We start from the raw sequence: 18929 nt of genomic DNA on the forward strand, positions 1-18929 counted from the left end.
AGGAAAACAGCTTTTCTCTGCTACAGTTACTTCTGTTTAACAGTTTTATCAGCAAGGCATCCACCTTTGCCTTAATAGAGACAGGCGGTGCAATCCTCATCCAAACTCCTTCAAAAGGCAACAGCTAAGACCGAAACATAATAATTCCATGGAAGTGGTCAGCTCAAAGCACTGGATTTCTCTGCCTGCATCCAAGCATTTCCCTGAATCAGTCTCCAAAAGGTTGATAAACAAGTAAAATCTACAAAATCTGGAGGTAGGAGGGCCAACGAGCTGTGCCTGTCATGTTCTAGACAGGAAGCCTGCCGGGAGTTCAGAAGCTTCCTTTTTCATGCCATTCTATTTAGGAGAAAAACAAGCAAGCAAACCAACGACCATACAAAAAAACCCCAACCCAACCCCAAACCATCCACCCTTCTTATCATCAGTAAGGGATATTAAGGTATTACCAAACAAGACTGGACACATGCAGTGAAAACTGCGAAGTTCATTATATGGAGCCTCACGATGCCGCCGCCTGTGGCCACGGTAACCGATATATCCATGCACACAGACCCGATGCTGCCATCGGCGCCTACAGCCTCCGAGTGAACATCTGCAAACACAGCTGTCTCATATCTCTGACTGGAAAAGGAGTAAGGTTGTTTCTCACACCCACCACTGCCATGACTGCTTCGTTCATATGAAGCAATTCTATTCTCCAAATAGCTCGTATCCGCTGTAGTATAAGGAACCTGTCACCCAGACTCTAACCTCATTTCTGGCTTGTGTGTTCAGGAACGGTGCCAGGAATGCTATGGCTCATATATGCACCCAAGCATCTATAGGTTAGGAGGACAACGGTCCTTTCGCCCAGGCTGCAGCAGGCTCACGGCAGGGAGCTCAGACAGTTCTAGATGGGATGAAGAGTGCAAGAGCACTACTTCTGAATGCACCGGAACGTGCAGCGAGTCACTGCTAGGAAGCACATCTCCTCCAAAAACCTGTTGCTGAAGGACTTGACAGACTCCAGCGCAGCTGTTCAGATTCCTTCTTATCAGTCAGTTTGCCCATCTCAACACAAATCGCTGCAGTAAAGAACGACAGTATCACCTCACGGGTGGATAGCGCTGCCTCCCAACATGGTGCCCATCGATGTTGTTGGCAGAAAGCCTTCCAAAGATGAGACTTGGTATTCTTCATCGATGAGACTACAGCAGACTCTCAAAATCACTTAGAAAACTGCAGAATTTCTTAGCTCGCATGCTAGAATACTTCCCTTACTTCACAAGCACCTTAAAACGAAGAAGGATTACATAATTGTACCGCAGTGTGTCTGACACGCTCATGAGCTTAAAAAGAGAATCGGCAATTCTTCTAGCTGAATTTTTTAAAGCACTTCTTCATTTCCAGAAACAATAAAGACCGATTCATCCCTGATCAGTTCTAGGGGGTTTGCAGTGAAGAATGTGAACTTGCCCTAGGCCATGGCTTCAGAAACAGCTCTGGGGAAACCTCCTTTTATCTTCAGAAGCTTTTAGGAGAGGTTTAAGGAGACTTTTCCTTCGGAAAAATGCATTGCTGGGTTTTTACTTGAAAGTGGCCTTTAAACTGAAGTTTAATATATGTGACCTGAAACAAGTCTCCTTTGCTCACTGAGAGAAAGTAATTCTTGGGAGATGGTCAAAGAGCTATCAGAGACCCTAAAACCACAACAGCTACAAGCACTTCTGAAGTATTATTCGTTTATAGTCTTAATGAAAGACAGGGAGCAGACAGTCCTTAGAAAAGAGCCTGCATCACTTAAATCTTCTCCTTTCTCCCGAGAAGAAGGGGAAGGTGATCTGTGGGCATTTCTTCTTTTTCTCCTTCCCCGTGGCTATTTACCCAGGGTAGACTGCCACCCTCTGCCCCAGTCCAGAAACGAGCACCTATTTAACTTGTTAGATTCCTGCTCTAAGAACAACAACAAAAAAACCTCCAAACCCTAAGAAGAGGCAACCAACCTGCACAGATTTTTTTTTGCTAATCTTTGAAAAGGCTTCAAAGGACAATCTGGAGCTGGCATACAACTCATGAATCACTGGGGAGTGTTTCCCAATGGGTGAACTTAAGCCTGAGCTCAGACCTTAAAAACAAGTACTGTTCCAGCTGGTAAGAGAACAGAATATGCCCCGTTTGCGCAACGGTATGCAAAAGACAAGGAAAACCAAGTGTTCTAAACAAATGTAAACACTTCACAGTTCTATGCAAGAGGCAGAATCTCTAACAAAATCTTGAATAACAGAGCCTTGGAGCAGTCAGGATTGACAGAGAAAGAGTAAGAAAATGAGCTTTTGCTTCAAGTGAGATGCAAATGGAAGACCTGGAGTAAAAACAATAGAACTTTAGCTCACAAATTAAAACATCTACAACTTGAAAACCATCTCAGAGAACCTATGGATCGTTTCTGCATGTCCCAGTAATAGAAACAAAGAATAGCACAAAGAGCCACCGAGACAAAACCAGGTTATCTAACTTCCCATTGAAGTCATGGACCACAACCAGCTCGGGGATTAGTGAATATAGGCCACTCCGATTTTGAACAAATCAGTAACGAGCCTAGGCGTAGGACCTGAACGTCACCCATGGTTAACATCCATCTCATCATCTTGATCTCCGAGATGAGGAGAGTCTCTCTCTCTCCCAAGACAGTCTTAACAGTTTGCTAGCAGTGTTTGGTAAATCTTGGAAGATTCTCACAATGAATCACAGAATGGTTTGGGTTGGCAGGAACCTTAAAGATCACCTAGTTGCAGCCCCCCTGCCACGGGCAGGGACACCTTCCCCCAGACCAGGTTGCTCCAAGCCCCATCCAGCCTGGCCTTGAACACTGCCAGGGATGGGGCATCCACAGCTGCTCTGGGCAACCTGTGCCAGTGGCTCACTGTCCTCGCAGTAAAGAATTTCTTCCTCATATCTAATCTAAATCTAACCTAAGGATCATGCTTCACAAATTTCGGCTACAACATCCTTTTCAACTTTTACCAGAGAAGCAACGAGGAGAGAGCAAACTGTGGACTTACCCTTTATGAAATACTTCAAATTTAATTCCTTTGGACCGAATGGCTCGTCGGAAACCTCTGTGATTTCGGTTGATGTTCAACTTAAACAACTGGTTATATTCTACAGTTAAGACACAGAAAAATGAAAGCAAGCTGTGAGTCAAAACTTACACACGCTCTGTTACACACACGTACCGAGACCTCTGTTTATCTCCCCTTTTATTGGCCCCTTTGTGAAAGACACTTCACACCCATCTGAACCTCTTCCTCAGGTTATTTCAGTCATTAACAAGGTCATGTCCCTGTGCAGCAGTTCATCGGCCATCCTCACTTTACAGGCACAGAAACCAAACTGCCAAAACCCTAAGTCATTGTGAGGGGGTGACAGCAAGTTACTGGAGAGCCAGAACAGGAGAATCTAGGTCTTTCAGGAATTAAACAAGAGCGTCTGTGCTAAGAAAAAGGTAAAAATAGTAAGGAAAAAGCATAGGAAGGTGGGAATGGCTGGGAAGGGGTGTTTTGATAATGTAATTAATACTGTTTTAACACCAGTTTAATTAGTAAGTGTGACAAGAACTATGCCACAGGATACCTTTTTATCAGGTCTCACAACATCGTACCCCTAATGTTCAGACTTATCTGCTGTGCTGCCCAGGAACACTCAGCTCTGCTTGTCAGCCTGGGAACCCAAAACATTACAGCGAGGGACGCTCAGCAAGTGCAGATCAATTTATTGGAAGAGTTGGAACAGAGCCCTCAGTATCAGAGCTTCAGGACTTCCACTCTTAACAGAATATATATACATAAACTCAAATCTCTATACATATCTCTTCTGAGATAAATTCACAACTAGTAATTTGGATACTGAATTCAAAGTTGTTTTGAAACTAGATGGCTGCTTACTGCAAGAATTGAAAAAATAATATAGCAATAAATTAAATTCAGAGTGCAAGATGATTAATTCTAAAATGCATGATGAATCTAGCAGTATTCCATGGCTAGGTACAAAGGGGGTAATTTTCAAAAGGTACAAAAAGAATTTTAGTTGGTTTTGAGACACATTGTCTTAAAAAACCAAATTTACTTCTGCAATGATGCTTTGTCAGGTTTAGGAACGTTAGCTGATTTGGCAATTCTGTCATGATTTTTGTTGTCTCACGGGACACAAAATCTGACTGAAAAAGATCTGATCCATGGAGATACTAAAATTAATAATTTAACTTATTTAATAAAGAAAATTTATTTATCTGGCCCACCTCCCTGCAGGGCTGACAGCAACAGCTGTAGCATGACTGGTAACTCCATGATTTCATAACTTATTACACAATGACTACCACCAATATCAGGATGAGGGTGCAGAAATTGCCAGTGCAGCTGGGCTTCACCTTACAACAAGCCCTTTCGTAAGAAAGCAGAAAAAGGTGGTGGCAGGCCCTCTGGCCCAATTCGCAGTACGACACTAGGCTGTACTCTCCAGTGATTCCTAAAGGTGCAATGTTTTTCCCTCTGCCCCAGAACAAGTACTAACCTGGAGAATTGTTATTGTTAATTACAGGTGTTTTACTCTTTTGAGGTTGCTCCTATTAAAAGAGACACATATTACATAAAACCATCAGATATTGTTTCAAAATACAGCGTAGTAACCATTTTTATTACCAACTTTTTTTTATACCTATACAAGAAACATGAGGTTTGGGGGGGTTATCTGACTGATAAGAGTCATGGTACATTCAGAACTAAACTATTTGGATGTCATTGTGGTAATAAGTATAATACTAGATAAAGAATAAGCCAAACCATTACATTAAATGTAAGAGCCACAGATAAACTACATGGTCACACTCAATTCAATCCAATCATCATAAAGTTACTGACTGTGGCTGTTAAACTACACGATAAACTGCGCACGTTCCAGGACACAGCAATCCCGTTCCTTCTCCATTAGTTGGAATAATAACCTACACAAGGAATTCATCACAAATCATTCAGGGAATTGCCCTACTATTATTTTGCCTGACAATCAATCTGCCACCAAAATGAATTAACTTTTAACCTAAAGCGGAGTACAAACTCCATCTCTGGGGACTGAACAAGGGCAACGTGACCTAATTATTGCAGCTACTTCGCAAAACTGATTTCAGCTATGAAGGAGAAAGGTGGTGGATTTGACTGTTGGCGAAGCAGTTGAGATCTGGCTTTTTTTAAACAAAGAAAAATAGACTGAAAGCAACCCATGTTGATTCTTATTCCCCAGCAAATTCTTCATCCAGCCACCGTAACTGGGGGGACTCCTGCATTAAGGCCTCATGTAACTCAAACCTAAACACAAACCTCATCTGACCATCGCTGATTTCCCACAGGTAACTGAAATTATTTTAGTAATGTATTGGGTGGTAAAAATCTGGCCTCTGCACTCTCACAGGGCTAAGGATTAGTCCTGTAAGGGCAAAGGTTGGTCTTGCTCTACAGAGAAAGCAGCAGAAGCCCCAGCACCCCTACTGACAGCAAGACTAGGCAGCCCTCCTCAGAAGCCCTTCCAGCTCACTGGTTCCAGTATTTTTTAGAGCAGAAACTGCTTTTAAAGGCGAGGGGAACAGGATGACGCTGGGGAGTTTCAAGGAAAGATTATATATATATATATATATATATACACACACACACACATATTTTTAATATACATACATGTGTATATGCCCATCTATACATGCACATACACATAAGTATTAATTAGTAAGGTCAAGAAACTTGTATGGCCCAAGTCCTTTCTCCAGATACACACACATATGTTTGTGAATTAAATCACTAGGAGTCACGTGCATTTATTTGATGACAAAGATTAACCTTTTCAATCCATTTCTGTAATTAAAAGAGATGTCCAAAAGCAATCCCTTTAAAAGCTTGTTTCCTTAAAGCAATGGGACTTAAGAGGGAGGTCACATCTAAGGTGGCCCCTCTCCCCTAACGACAACTTTGCAGGCCCTTGTGTATGGTGGAAGGTACCGGTGCGTTTGCACCCTTGAAAGAAATAAACTTCTACCGATTTTGCAATCACTGGAAACGGTCTGCATGGCGCCTGCAGGGAGGAAGGGTGGGCACAGCCTAGCCCTGTGGGCGCTGCTTAGCGGTAAGCTGGTGGTCAGCCAGCCAGAGAACATGCAAGCCTGAAGCAGCCACCACCCCACTAAGTGCAAGGTGTGGAGAACATCAAGAGAAAGGTGCAGCAAAGCTCAAACGTGCAGAAACCAAATTCAGCAGTTCTAGTTCGCAGGAAAAGTTTCTGTTTCAAAAATAAACTCCGGCAGTATGCCTGGAAGCGCTTTCCCCTTCTAGAAGAAAACCTGCGCTCCCTCCTTGAAGCCCTCACAAGCTAATACAGTGGAAGGCATCACAGACCGAGGAACAGAAGAGCAATCACACACACTCACCGCACTTGGGTACTGAAATTCAAACTTCACAAATGCATCCAAATCTCTTGGTGACACACCTGAATAAGACAACAACCAGCCAATCCAAACAGTCAATACAGATATTTTAATTGCATCTGTAATGTCGAGCAGGATTTTCAAGAGCACCTCACTGATTTTCAGTAGGACTCATGAGCTGTCTCTCGACGACTGAAAACCCCATCCATCAAACCATAATCCATAGACAGCTGGCATCTCAAGGAAAACATCTACTTTTCTTAATGCTGCTGTCAGTCCTGAGACAGTCTAGCGCAGATGGTTTACAAACTCCCAGAAACAAGGGACTCAAAGCAGTAATGCTGGCAGAAGCAACTCCTGTCTACCGAAGGGTCAATACACATTAAGGTAGTGCAGAATTAAGCCAGGCACACGTAACAAAATAGGAGACAAATGTGAAACTTAAACTATGGCTCAGTTATGAGCAAACCCAGGACAATTTAAAGTTCTTCCCTCTGTCCAGATGGAACCCAGATTCTTTTTTTACTCTCCTGGGTTTTTTTAAAATATGTTTAAAGGTTCTGGGAGGCTTGAGCCTGAAACCTGGTTATTTTGTTTTAATGAGTGCTGGCTACAAAAGTCTTACTCCTGAAGCGGTCCTTCAAGGTAGAAAAATCTCATTCCCCTCTACTTCCCTTACCTACTCAGAGGAAAAAGTTCACATGCCCTTTCGAGTACACACCTGGTGGAGCTGGTAGGTTTATCCCCCTGACAATAAGAAGGTGCATTTCCGTGCTGTTGAGCTCAGAAAATATCCTGTGAAAAAATAAAGACAAAAAACCACATTCAACCCAGCAGCCCACCACCACCTAATACACTGCCAGACCAGGATGCCACTGGTATTTGTCAGACCCTTTCCAACAGTGCACTCCTACACAGATCATCATCATAAATTACCAAAGAGCAACGAAAGAGCACAGAGATAAAAACATCTCTGAGGTACAGTGAAAAATGCCACAAAGAAAGCCTAAAGGCACAGGATTGAGGGAGGATTACAGAGGAAGGAACACTGGCTGAAGTAGCAGAACGTAAGTGATGAAGCTGGAGAGATTTTGAAATCTGAAGAACCCAGACAAGAAGTTAGAGAACAACTTCTTTGTATTTAAGCTGTTGAGAGCGTCCTTTCAGGAATGCTGCGCCTAACCCTAGGGGCCACCCGAGCTTGCTGAAGCCCACAATTCCCTAAACAAGGGCTAGAAACCAGAAAGCTCTTTCCAGCCTGCCTGAGAAATCCCTTCGTTTTTCCACACCTTATCATTTTAAAGGTTCTTTCCTCAAAGTGATGGCTTGGAGGATCCATTCCTTGTGCTCGTGCGAGCTGTAGGATGTCCATGTCTTTTTTGCAGCCTTGTGCCATTTTCTCAAACCTATAGAAAAGGCAAACAATCAATAGAAATGCTAAGCGCACACACAAGAACATCAAACAGAGCATTCTGCCAGACACAGGCCGCAGAGTAAGCCTCAGCCCAGGTCTGAGAGCAATCTGGAGATGCAGGCTTCGCAGTTACCGACGCTTCCCCACACTGAGAAGCTTACCAACCTGAAACCCCATCATTTTTAGGGGCCTCAGATGGACCCAAACCTGAAATAACCACATTGTGGAGTGATTAACAGCCAGCCTTACCGAGTAGTTTCTGCTACGTTTCCCAGATGCATGAATTGCTTGGAATACTGTAAACACCTCTGTCAACAGAAACAAAACCAAACAAATACAGATGCACTCGGTGATCCTTACACACAGATTCATGACTGGCAGAGAGTTTTGAGGTTGATGAAAACCTAACTGAAGAAAAGCCAAGAGTTTTCCCAAGTCACCCAAAAACATCCACCCCCTGCCTCCACCCCCAGTCCTTACAGCCCAAAGCTGAGGCACAGCATTTGTTTGAGCTGTTCTGCCCTATTGCTTTTTAATCACTTAATTTTTAGATATGAGGTTCACCCAAGGGCTAGTCTTAATCATTCAGGTACTATTTTAAGCTTGAGTGCTCTTATTTAATAGTAATAATTTGAGTCCCAAGCCTCCAAGCACACCCTCTGACTTCAACTAGCAGAGAATCCAAGTCTTAAAATTTTCCACTCTAGAACACACAAAATCGAAAATATTTTAAACTGAAAACAAAGACTCCACAGAAACAATAATGGGATTATAATATCAATTAAACCCAGATAAATGTAAAAAAAAATGTAAAAAAAAGCCAACAAAACATTTCTAAAAAAAGATAGAATGGTCACCTCATGTTGGTCTTTCAGCAATTTTATGAGCTGTGCATATACTTCATCTGCTTTCTGAGACAGTCTGACATCTTCATGGTGTATGAAGATAAAATCACCCTCATCATCTGTAGGGGGTGATGGCAGCTGCAACACAAGAACACCACGTTTCAGAGCCCTTATAAGAAAAAATGAAGTAGACAAAAAGTAGTCAGAATGTATGGAAAGGTCAGTGAAGGGAGATGGGGTGTTTTTCTTCTCAAGGCAATTCCAAACCAACCTCTACCCGAAAACTGCTGAAGTCATAAAACCCTGCAACATGTCTTACAGGCCTAGCTCCCTGATTATTCAGGTCAGGAGAGCTATAACGTTTTTGTTTCCCCATCTACCCAAATACTAAGTGAAACCAGGGCATCGCTGTGTAACATGCACCTGATCCTCATCCCAAACTGGAGTTAGGACACAGCTAAAATGCATTCACACCCTAAGGCCAGGGAACACTTCCAGGCTGCGTGGTTTAGGCATGCCATTGTAAACCAAGGAGAAAATGGTTCATGGAGACTAAATTTTTATCAAGATCTGGTAAGCTTGAGGAGCAGCAGAGGAAACCGAATGAAACAAAAACTAAAACAAAAATATAGGGGCAGTCCAGGGCTCAGTATCCAGGTTCATCACTTGAGCAAACTAACTTAATTTGTGGCAAGAAATATTTATTAAATCATTCACTGTTTGAAGTAAGCACTTAGATGTCAAGAATATGAAACTAAGCAGAATACCAACAGTCCTACTAACCTTGGAAATATCAACGGGTTTCCCACACCTTGCTTGCTCAATCTTTAGGTCAAAGCTCTTAGCTGTTCTGAGATATGTCTTCGCCTGCTCAAGGTTATTTTCCTTCTTTGCTTTGAGAGCTGCCTTCATGTATTGCTTCTTTCTGTTCTCCAGAAATTCCAGCTGTTCCCTAGCTGAAAAACAGTTGTATAACAACTCTCACTCAACTGACACTGCCATGTCCCTGAAACAGATTTATCATGTTCAGTTTATAGCCAGAAAAAGGTCAGCAGAAGCACAGATATCAAATAAGGACATCTCCTGACTGCACTGAATTGTTTCTTGGCCAGTTTCAATTTCAAGTATCAGAAAAAGAAACAAACTTCCTTCTATCATGGCACCTTTCACCAAAAAACCTCATAGCTCTTCACAAGCACCACAGTAGTAATTACAGCCCCTTATTTGCAGGCAGGAGACACACTCTGGTACACCTGACTGCCCAAAGCAGAAGCTGAATTCAAACTTTCAGCTTGACATGTTAACTTCTAAAAGACAGCGAACGTTACGAGCATCTTCTGTACTCATTTATTCCCTCTCCCATGATCTGTCAGAAAGAGACCAACAGATGAACCAACGTGCAGGCACCTTCAGACATATCACCTCTGCTTATTTGTAATTCCTTGCCATCTTAGTTTCTTATTAATTCTCGTATCTCCTCTTTTTTCCCCACAAACAGTAAGGACAACCATACAAGTCAGAAAAGATTGCTTTACACTGCACCAGGTCAGCGCATCCTGCCTCTTCCTACACCTCACTTAGGAAATGGTACAGCGTGAGCTGATTACAGCCATTTCCAGAGACACTCATAGTGTATTCACCACTGCACTCTACTCATGATTACACAAGCTAAACAACAGTTGCAAGAGGTGTCTGTCTCAGCAAGTAAATATACCAATGATTCTCACACTATGTTCACTGCTGTCAGATGATGACCAGTTTTATTCCCATCCTCACAAAATAGCCCGCTGTCCTGCTGCTGTAGGCAATTTGCCCCATCAGCCAAAACCAAACTGATTAGACAAGGCAGCTAGCCCAGATTCCACCGAGACAAAACCCACGGTGAGCTCTGCGAGGCTGAGACACAGAGCACAGGTGTTTTCAAAGAAAATCTGTGCAAAATGGACTGAGCAAAGCCATTAATCCAACTGATTTTGGCTCCCTGACTTTCCTGGTATAGGCCTTAAGTGCAACTGCTCCACCCCACTCCCAGACCTCCCTACGCTCTGCACTCTCCAAGAACAAAAAGACAAGATTTATCAGCTACGGGCAGCTGTAAGCTACACTTCGTAATTCTGGGGGGAAGGAGGTAACATTTGGATCACAGAGTGCACTTTGGCTAGTGAAATACAGCTTTACAATAGTGAAGTACTGATACTTTGTTGTGAAAATCATGTCAGCATGAATCTGTCCAGGTTCTTGTTGCACCTATTGGTCTTATTTTAAAATACTTGAAATACCCAGGAGAGATTACTGTGACACCAAAGACCAGGTATTATCAATTCCTTCACAGCATAAATCTAGGGCAACTTACTCAAGAGATTAATATGTCAGCTAAAATTGCAAACATCAAAACTCTTGAGGATTCATAGATTTTCAAAACCAAACTGGACAACTATTATGTTTTAGTGGTCTTAATGAGTCATGGAGTTTTCTAGAGAGAAGAGTTACGAGCTAATCCAAGTGGCACTACGAAATGCCTTTGCACTCTAGAAAAGAACTTGCACCAGCCAACTAGGCAGTTCTACTTTGTTCTGAGGGAACTACCGAGGGCAGAACGGACGGAGGATGGGATTACAGTCAAGGCACGACACCAGAACCAGTGAGAGCCCGAACATGGCCGGTATGTGCCCAAATCACACTGTGGGGTAGTGGCTGTCCCTCACTATCTGTACAATTAATCTTGTACAGAGAACAGTTCAGGGACCTCAGCAACAGCAGGGCTAGAGATTGATGAACCCATATGCAAGTTTGAGATCCTTGGACCATGCGATGCACTAGGCAGAAACCACTGTTTGATGTAGGAAGCTGCATTAGATCAATGAATAATTCACACTGGCAAGCCGTCCACTGTAATGAGAGTATACGTAGAGTTCAACTGTGAGCAGAGTTAAACATTATGAATCAATGCACTTGTTACATCAAAATTAATTAAAACCCCAATCACCCTTAGAATTACACATGCTGCCTCTGTGAAATAAAGCTGCATGGCTGTGGTCTGCATCTGCCCTCCAGCAGACATAGATTTCCTCTGAAGAAGCCTCAGTATATATGTCACATATTTACAGGCTCATATCAAATATAATGAAAAGAAGTCTTTACCAAGATATTAAAATAAACTAGTGTAAACAATCTGCACATGGATCATTGGGAATGACGAACCCTTCACCTTACCAGCTGGAGGGAGATGATCCATCGACTCTGCCTTGCCCAGGGTGGAGGGTGATGCAGCCCGTTTCACATGCTCAGGCGAGCTCTCCTCCTCAGCTAGAGCAGACGGCACTGTAATTGGCTTAACAACTTGAGTCGGCTTTCCAGGCAGCTGAGCAGGCTTCTTGGCAACTGGGGCCTGTGTCAGAGGTTCATTCTAGCATAAGAAAAAAATTTCGTATTAAATGCACAAAATCTATTTCAGAGTCGAGGACAGCATCTCAAGCATCAACAACCATGGTTATCACTGTATCGGCCTTCTGGTATCACTTCTGAGGGGGAACGTAACATTCCAGACAGCAAATTTTAACTTCTGGAGGTTTATGAGCCATGCCATGCCAGTAGGTAGTTGAGCTACGCAAATGTCAAACCTCCACTACAGAGGGGACAAAAGGAATTTTCAACAAGGCAGTGGTTTAAAAAAACCACAGATGCAGGCACAAAAAACATCACCCAGGAATTCTCTCCATTAAAAAGCACCTACTCCATTTGCAAGCACAAACTATCAGCAACCAAGAAAGAAATCAAACCGAAGTCTTAAGGCTGGTACCGCCTGACAAAAAGCAGTAAGTGTTGAACATCCTAGGAAAGCACAAACACAGGAGCTACTGGGATGCAGGACAAAAGTACAGATTTAAATAGTTTAGAACAATGTAAAGGGGTGGCCAGCATCTGAAGTGTTTGTATGTGGGTTTTATTTTCAAAGCAAGTTAAGAAAAGAGCTGAACTGAGGACTCATAGACTCTGTAGGTACTGTCTGTAATAACATATCACCTCTCTCCCTCTCCCCTACACTATAATGCAAACTGAAATTACCACCGAGATCCTGTACTCTTCAGGCATCTCGGAAATGTATTTCGTCTCAGTACCCTTGCTTGACTGGAAATCCAATGGACTCAACTCTGCACACTACAAGAGACAGCATTTACACTTTTACACATCCTACTAAGAAATACTAACCTCCTCCTCTTCATCATTCTCCTCCATGCTTGCCAGCTTGCTCGCACTTTCCAGAACAGCAGCTATAGTGGTGTCACCGTCCATTGCTGCAATGCCAGGAAGAGGGGGAAATCCTGCAAAGGAAAGGAATGCAGAAGCAGAGCTGCTTAAGACCTACATACTGTCTTCCATATTTCTTCTTGTCTGTAAAGCTATTTCTATCCAATTAATTATTATTTATTTCAGAATTCAGCATAACAAGACTGAGGCCAAGGCCACAAAGCCTTGCTAGATGAAGCCTGAGTGGTGGGCTTAAGATCAGATCTCTCACAGATATCCAGGCTTAAAGGGATGATGCTAAAACGATGCAATAACAGAACATAGTTTTCTAAGTTCAGCAACTGTTAACCAGCCAAGGAACCTCACGATCTCCAGACCTTGGTAACAGAGATGCCCCCAGAACCAGCAAAGAATTTAGTCTCTCTCCTTTGCACAAGAGGACAGTGGACTGTACAAAAAGCTGCTGGCTCTTTTTTTCTCCCCTCACTGCTTTCTCACCTTAGTTGGCACACAGTCCAGCACAAAATCAGTGCTACCCCATAAAGTAATAAACAATATACCGCTGACATCTGGATAACACACCAAGCCTCTGCTGAAAGTCTACTGCAATGCAGAGGTTGGAAAGTAAGGCAAAATCAGAGTAGTTAAATGTGAAGTACATGAAGAACAATCCTTTTCATGATTTTATTATCCTTTTAAGGATATGAGGAAGGCTTGACAATGGAAAATAAACTCTCACTTCCACACCACCAGTTCAGCATCAGCTTCAAACAAGAGACCCAGAGCCATTACTATAAAACGTCTGTAAATAAGTTTTATCTCATTAATATGTAGCAAGCATTCTTGTCGCCAGTCTCATTAGAAGTGCCAAGAAATACTAAACTGCTTCTAAGCCTAGAGATGGCTGCTATGGGGACAGAACAAGTTTGAGGTACACAGGCAGGCAGAACGCAGAATCCTATGCTGCTGCTCCTGCCTGACGTTTGATCTATTACTCAGCGGCATTTCTGTCTCCAAGGAGGTCAAGGCTGGTACTTATCATCATCCAGATGCAATGAAATGCACTGCCGGTTCATTATAATCTCATTGCTGGTTTCAGTGACTGCCTGACGGACGTCTTCAACATAAATCATATGGCCTCTATGTGATGGCTGAAAAACATGAGGCTAATGTGTAAGGAAATAGAGGTAGAGGAGTTATCCATATTTTCAGGGGTGTAAATATGGAGTACCTCACCCTTACAGAAATTGGTATTTACCAAGAAATAGATTACATTCTAGAACAAGGGATGCTAAACTGCTTTTCTGGGACAGCTTCAAAGCAGGGAAACTTCAAAGCAGTACATGACCTGACAGAGCTGGCACTGCCTACTTTCCTACTACTACTACTACTACAGTGTTTGCCATTACCACATTTGACAGTAACAAAAAAGCCACGAGGTCCGTGTCCCTTTTCTAACTTAAAAATGTTTAGGTGCCACTTTGCAGTACTAAGTGTATCTTTTCAGAAGAACACATCAGGCACAAGTTAAACAGAATGATGCTTCCTAGGGGAAAACCAAGATCATGCAAACCAGAGGCAGACCATTCATAGATGCTGACCTTGCCCAAACTTTTACAAACATAGCACTATGCATTCTGAAGAAGATAAACAGGACACAGTGTCTCAAGAAGCAGGTTCAGTTTCTGTCTCTGTTACTGTCTCAGTGTGACCATGGGCGTGATTTGATTTGTTTCTGTAGACTACTTTTACTAGCCATGAGAGCTGCAACAGTGATCTGACTTCTCAGGTATTGCAAGATGATTAATTAGATATCGAGTTCTGGGGCTCCTGCTGGGAATCAACAGAATGGAGGACACCAAGCAAATGTTTTCAGTTGCAAAAATCTTCCGGTAAACTAAGAAGCCAATATATCCCAAGTTTATTCTTTCCTCTAGGAGGGCTGGCACAGAGGACAGATGGGTAACATTTGCAGCACCTGCCCATGGTTAAGTTGTTTCACTTTTCAAATACTACCAGTTTTAAGTTCTGGTCCTGTCAAACAGGCAGTCAATAGTCAGGAATATTCATAAGTGAGAAAGTTTGGGAGCATGTTAACAAGCAGTTTCACAATAACCATCAAACAGCAAGGCCAGCCTACTCACTGAGAAAAAGGAGGAGCCGTTCCACAGAATGAGGTGGCAATTACCTGCACACCTCCTTCAGAGCACAGTAGACCTACAGAAGTCTCACTAAGACATTCTGTATTTGCACTTACCAGGAGGAACAGGTAGCTCAGAAAAATTCACTTTTCTCCCTGCTTTATGGGCTCTTATGGCATCCTGGTATTGCTGTAATCAAAGGCACTCAGTGAGACATAACATGGAGTTGACTATAAATTAGCAATCATTTGTATTTAACCAGCATAAGTATCGCAGAATACACAGTATTTTGCTGCAACATACGCATTGTCTCTATTCCTTCTTTCCTCCGAATGCTTTACAGCTTCCCTAATGGAGCTCTTTTCAAAGAGGACAATACACAAATGAAAAAATCTTCAGCTTGAATCAGAGAACTGATTCAGACGGCTTTGCTGGATGCAAGCAGCTTGCTACACTTTTGTTTTACCTTGGCTATCCTCTCGTGCATCCTGCCCTTCCGATCATCCCCACTCGCTTTAGCCTGTGCTGCTGCCGACTTGTACTTCTCAAGCCTTTGCTGCAATGCTTCCAGCACTGTTTTTGGCTGTTGTGGGGAAGCTTGAAACAAGACAAGACAATAAAATGCCATATGATTCAGATTTCAAAACATATGAGCTGCCTTTTTCCTCCCCTTCCTTACCTTCTGCAGAGACAGAAACATCACTGCAAAGTCTTATTATGAATACAATTATCCTAAAGAAAGTTTATTGATTTTTACTTCCATTACTGATCCAGACCAAAGTACAGACGGGATCAGCAGCAAACAATATTCAGGAACGTTAGATGGGTTTACTCAATCCTGCTGCAATTCAGTGGGATAGGGCAGACCTTAAAGTGCTTTCCAGCTGCGCTATTTTTATGGCTTGCTAGAGAAATCCAGAAGTCCTACCTGAAGCTTCTTGTGTCTGAGGTTCAGGCGTTGTAAGATCCCGGGAACTTCCCGGTGGGGCTGGTACCTTTTGCTTGAATGCCCCTTGTACATTTCCTAGGCTTTCAAGATCTGCAAAGCAAAGAAAGCAGGAAGTTTCACAGCATGTTCCATAAACAGCAAGTCAACCCGTGTTACTCAGAAAACCATCAATCTCATCACATCATCTTCCTGAAAGCTTTTTTCCTTCAGAACAGTATCTGTGTGGTTAGATAAGTCTAAAGTTCCCATTATTCAGAGAAAATGCTTTATAACAGAAAATCTCAAATATTTATTTAATTTAGGTTAATGCTGCTGGAGGGTAAAGAAAACAAAAAAAAAAAAGTAAAACCAGTTCAAGTATTCTAAGAATTTCTCAAAATACAACTTGGTATCTTGGCAGATGGAAAGAGTGAACAAGATTGCTAATTGACTAAAATATCCTAGTAACAAAAGATGTGCTGAAAAAAGGAAGCAACTAATGTCATGTATTCAGACACCCATTTCTGGCATTGTATAACAGTGGTTATTTCAGAAAATTACAAAAATATCTGCTGCAAAAACCCTGCACTTTTTAAGGCAAGATTATATCATGGGTGAAGTTTCTCTCTAATGCCATTTGGTGATCAGTTTATAACTTAAGGAGTCATAAATCTCATGATTTACTGAAATAAAATGATCTGTCATTTAGCTTCTTAGAATAAAATAATCTAAACTTTAAAACACTGAGTTGCACAGACCAAATATTAATTGTAGATACTAGACCTATTAAGAAAACAAACCTGTCTTACAAGGATGGAAGCACCATTAATACTGGTAACTTGCTTTAAGCTTTAGACTTGACTGCACTGCAATCTGTTTATCTCTTAACCTGAATGTTAAGAAATTCAATTGAAAACATGTAACACCATCAAATACTACAGTAAACGCTAAGAATGTGCCATTATCCTTCTTTCTCTTCCATTTCAAATACTGGCTATTATCTAAAGTTATAAAGCCAGGAATATTAGACACCAATACTTACTTCAACTTGTAATTCACGGTGAGTAACTTCAATATAAATAATGATACCTCATTTTTCTTTGTTGGTAGAATCATAGAATCATGTAGGTTGGAAAAGAACTTTGAGATCATCAGCTCCAACCACTAACCCAGGACTGCCAAGTCCATAACTAAACCATGCCGCTAAGCACCACATCTACATGTTTTTTTTAAACACGTTCAGGGATGCTGATTCCACCACTTCCCTGGGCAGCCTGTTCCAATGCTTGACCACCCTTTCAGTGAAGAATTTTTTCCTAATATCCAGTCTAAACCTCCCCTGGTGTAACTTGAGGCTCTTTCCTCCTGTCCTGTCACTAGTCATCTGTGAGAAGAGACTGTTCCCCATCAGCCTACAACCTCCTTTCAGGGAGCTGTAGAGAGCAGTAAGATGCCCCCTCAAGTCTCCTCCTCTCCCAGACTAAACAAGCCCAGCTCCCTCATAAGACTTTTTCTCTAGACCCTTCACCAGTTTTGCTGCCCTTCTCTGGACACACTCTATATCCCTCTTGAAGCTGAGCGGTCTTGACTAGAATTTGAATATGCAGTAAGCCTCCAACCCAAGTGGTCTACAAACCTTCTTATAGTTTTGCAATCAAATGCAGAATCATTCCATTACAGCACAGAGAGACTTCTGTAACAAGAGCCTTACCCTGAGGAGATGGAGGCATATTCTGGAGGTCTATTGGCTGCCCACTGTCCAAAGCTTCCAAGACCACGTTGAATTTCTAATGCAGAAAAGAACAAAAACCAAGTTTTATTCTAGTATGTCCAAGACTTGCTAGCCGCCACGATAAATATTTGATACTCAATGCACGTGGTTACAGCATAGGGTATGTTTAGCACTCTGGATTTCTTGTGGGCACACCTTGCCTGCCTTCATATATTCCTTTGCTTTTTCCAGGTCCCCTTGCTGCTTGGCTTTTAGAGCTGCTAATTTATACTCCTTCTGCCTCATAAGTAGTATCGCTCGTGTGTTGCTGTTCTGGAGATCTGTAAGAATGAGATAATGCTGAGACTTACACAGAGCATGCAAGACATGCATCCCTTGCTACACCCATCTACTGAAACCTGCATGAGTCCTCTTTTCGTTTGAATCACACAGCCATCTTACAAAAGTGCTTTTTCTTCCAGTCTCCTGCAGAAGTCCTACCTGACATAAAAATCCCACTCTTCCCAATTAAAAAAAATAAAAAAATAAAAAACAAAAAACAGAGTAGTCTTTTAGTCAGTATCTCAAAACTCTTTAAAGCTTGGAATTCCACATGTTGCAATATTGAAGGAGAAACCAAGGCATGGGAAAACTTAACATACCGATACAAAGCATGTAAAAACTCTATAACAATAATCAATTCCACTGCCAGAAATTCAGCATCCCACTGACAACTATATCTGAAACATTCAGCAGGGAATTTCCAACGTAAGCAGTACTTTGGTACACAACACCAGTACCAAGAAAGATTTTGCAATAGTGTTGTAGCTGCTTATCCTCTCAGATCATGATACCTGTTTCCATGGTAGGACTAGAAGCAGCATGACCCTGTAGAGACTCTGATTCCAGATGCTGCACCGCTTCATGAGAGCTCTTCTGCTCATCATCTGCAGCAGACTCAGCTTTCTTCTCTGGCAGGACACTGACCGCATCTCCCGGATTCTTTAACTCCACCCCTGTGGCTTGAGGTAAGTGAGAAGAACTCTTTCCTGTTGCAACAGGAGGTGGCATTTCTTCCTCATTGATTTTTTTGCCTTTCTTCGCTGCAGCCAGCATGGTTTCCAGTGTCTGGCAGAGATGGAACAGCAAAGTCAATAGGCATTTTCATCAAACATATTACAAGCATAAAGTCATTAA

General features: G+C 42.2%; 1 protein-coding gene across 5 annotated transcripts in view; it reads right to left on the reverse strand.

Annotated features, from left to right (window-relative positions):
* The window catches only part of CC2D1B (coiled-coil and C2 domain containing 1B), a 34100-nt gene that overhangs the window by 4167 nt on the left and 11004 nt on the right, over positions 1–18929 (reverse strand). For 4 of the 5 annotated variants that reach the window (XM_005440363.4, XM_014280897.3, XM_027807035.2 and 1 more), the window contains 16 exons: positions 18587–18860; positions 17949–18073; positions 17733–17808; positions 16022–16132; positions 15560–15690; positions 15210–15282; positions 12914–13026; positions 11918–12110; positions 9488–9660; positions 8717–8842; positions 8109–8167; positions 7735–7851; positions 7167–7240; positions 6449–6507; positions 4552–4603; positions 3045–3144 (listed from right to left, as the gene is read on the reverse strand). In XM_005440363.4, coding sequence (XP_005440420.2) covers positions 3045–3144; positions 4552–4603; positions 6449–6507; positions 7167–7240; positions 7735–7851; positions 8109–8167; positions 8717–8842; positions 9488–9660; positions 11918–12110; positions 12914–13026; positions 15210–15282; positions 15560–15690; positions 16022–16132; positions 17733–17808; positions 17949–18073; positions 18587–18860 — 1856 coding nt within the window. The remainder of the gene's footprint in view (positions 1–3044; positions 3145–4551; positions 4604–6448; positions 6508–7166; positions 7241–7734; positions 7852–8108; positions 8168–8716; positions 8843–9487; positions 9661–11917; positions 12111–12913; positions 13027–15209; positions 15283–15559; positions 15691–16021; positions 16133–17732; positions 17809–17948; positions 18074–18586; positions 18861–18929) is intronic. The other variant, XR_003560501.2, reaches the window with a different exon arrangement.

The sequence above is a fragment of the Falco cherrug genome, chromosome 12 (assembly GCF_023634085.1).
Source record: "Falco cherrug isolate bFalChe1 chromosome 12, bFalChe1.pri, whole genome shotgun sequence".
NCBI lineage: Eukaryota > Metazoa > Chordata > Aves > Falconiformes > Falconidae > Falco > Falco cherrug.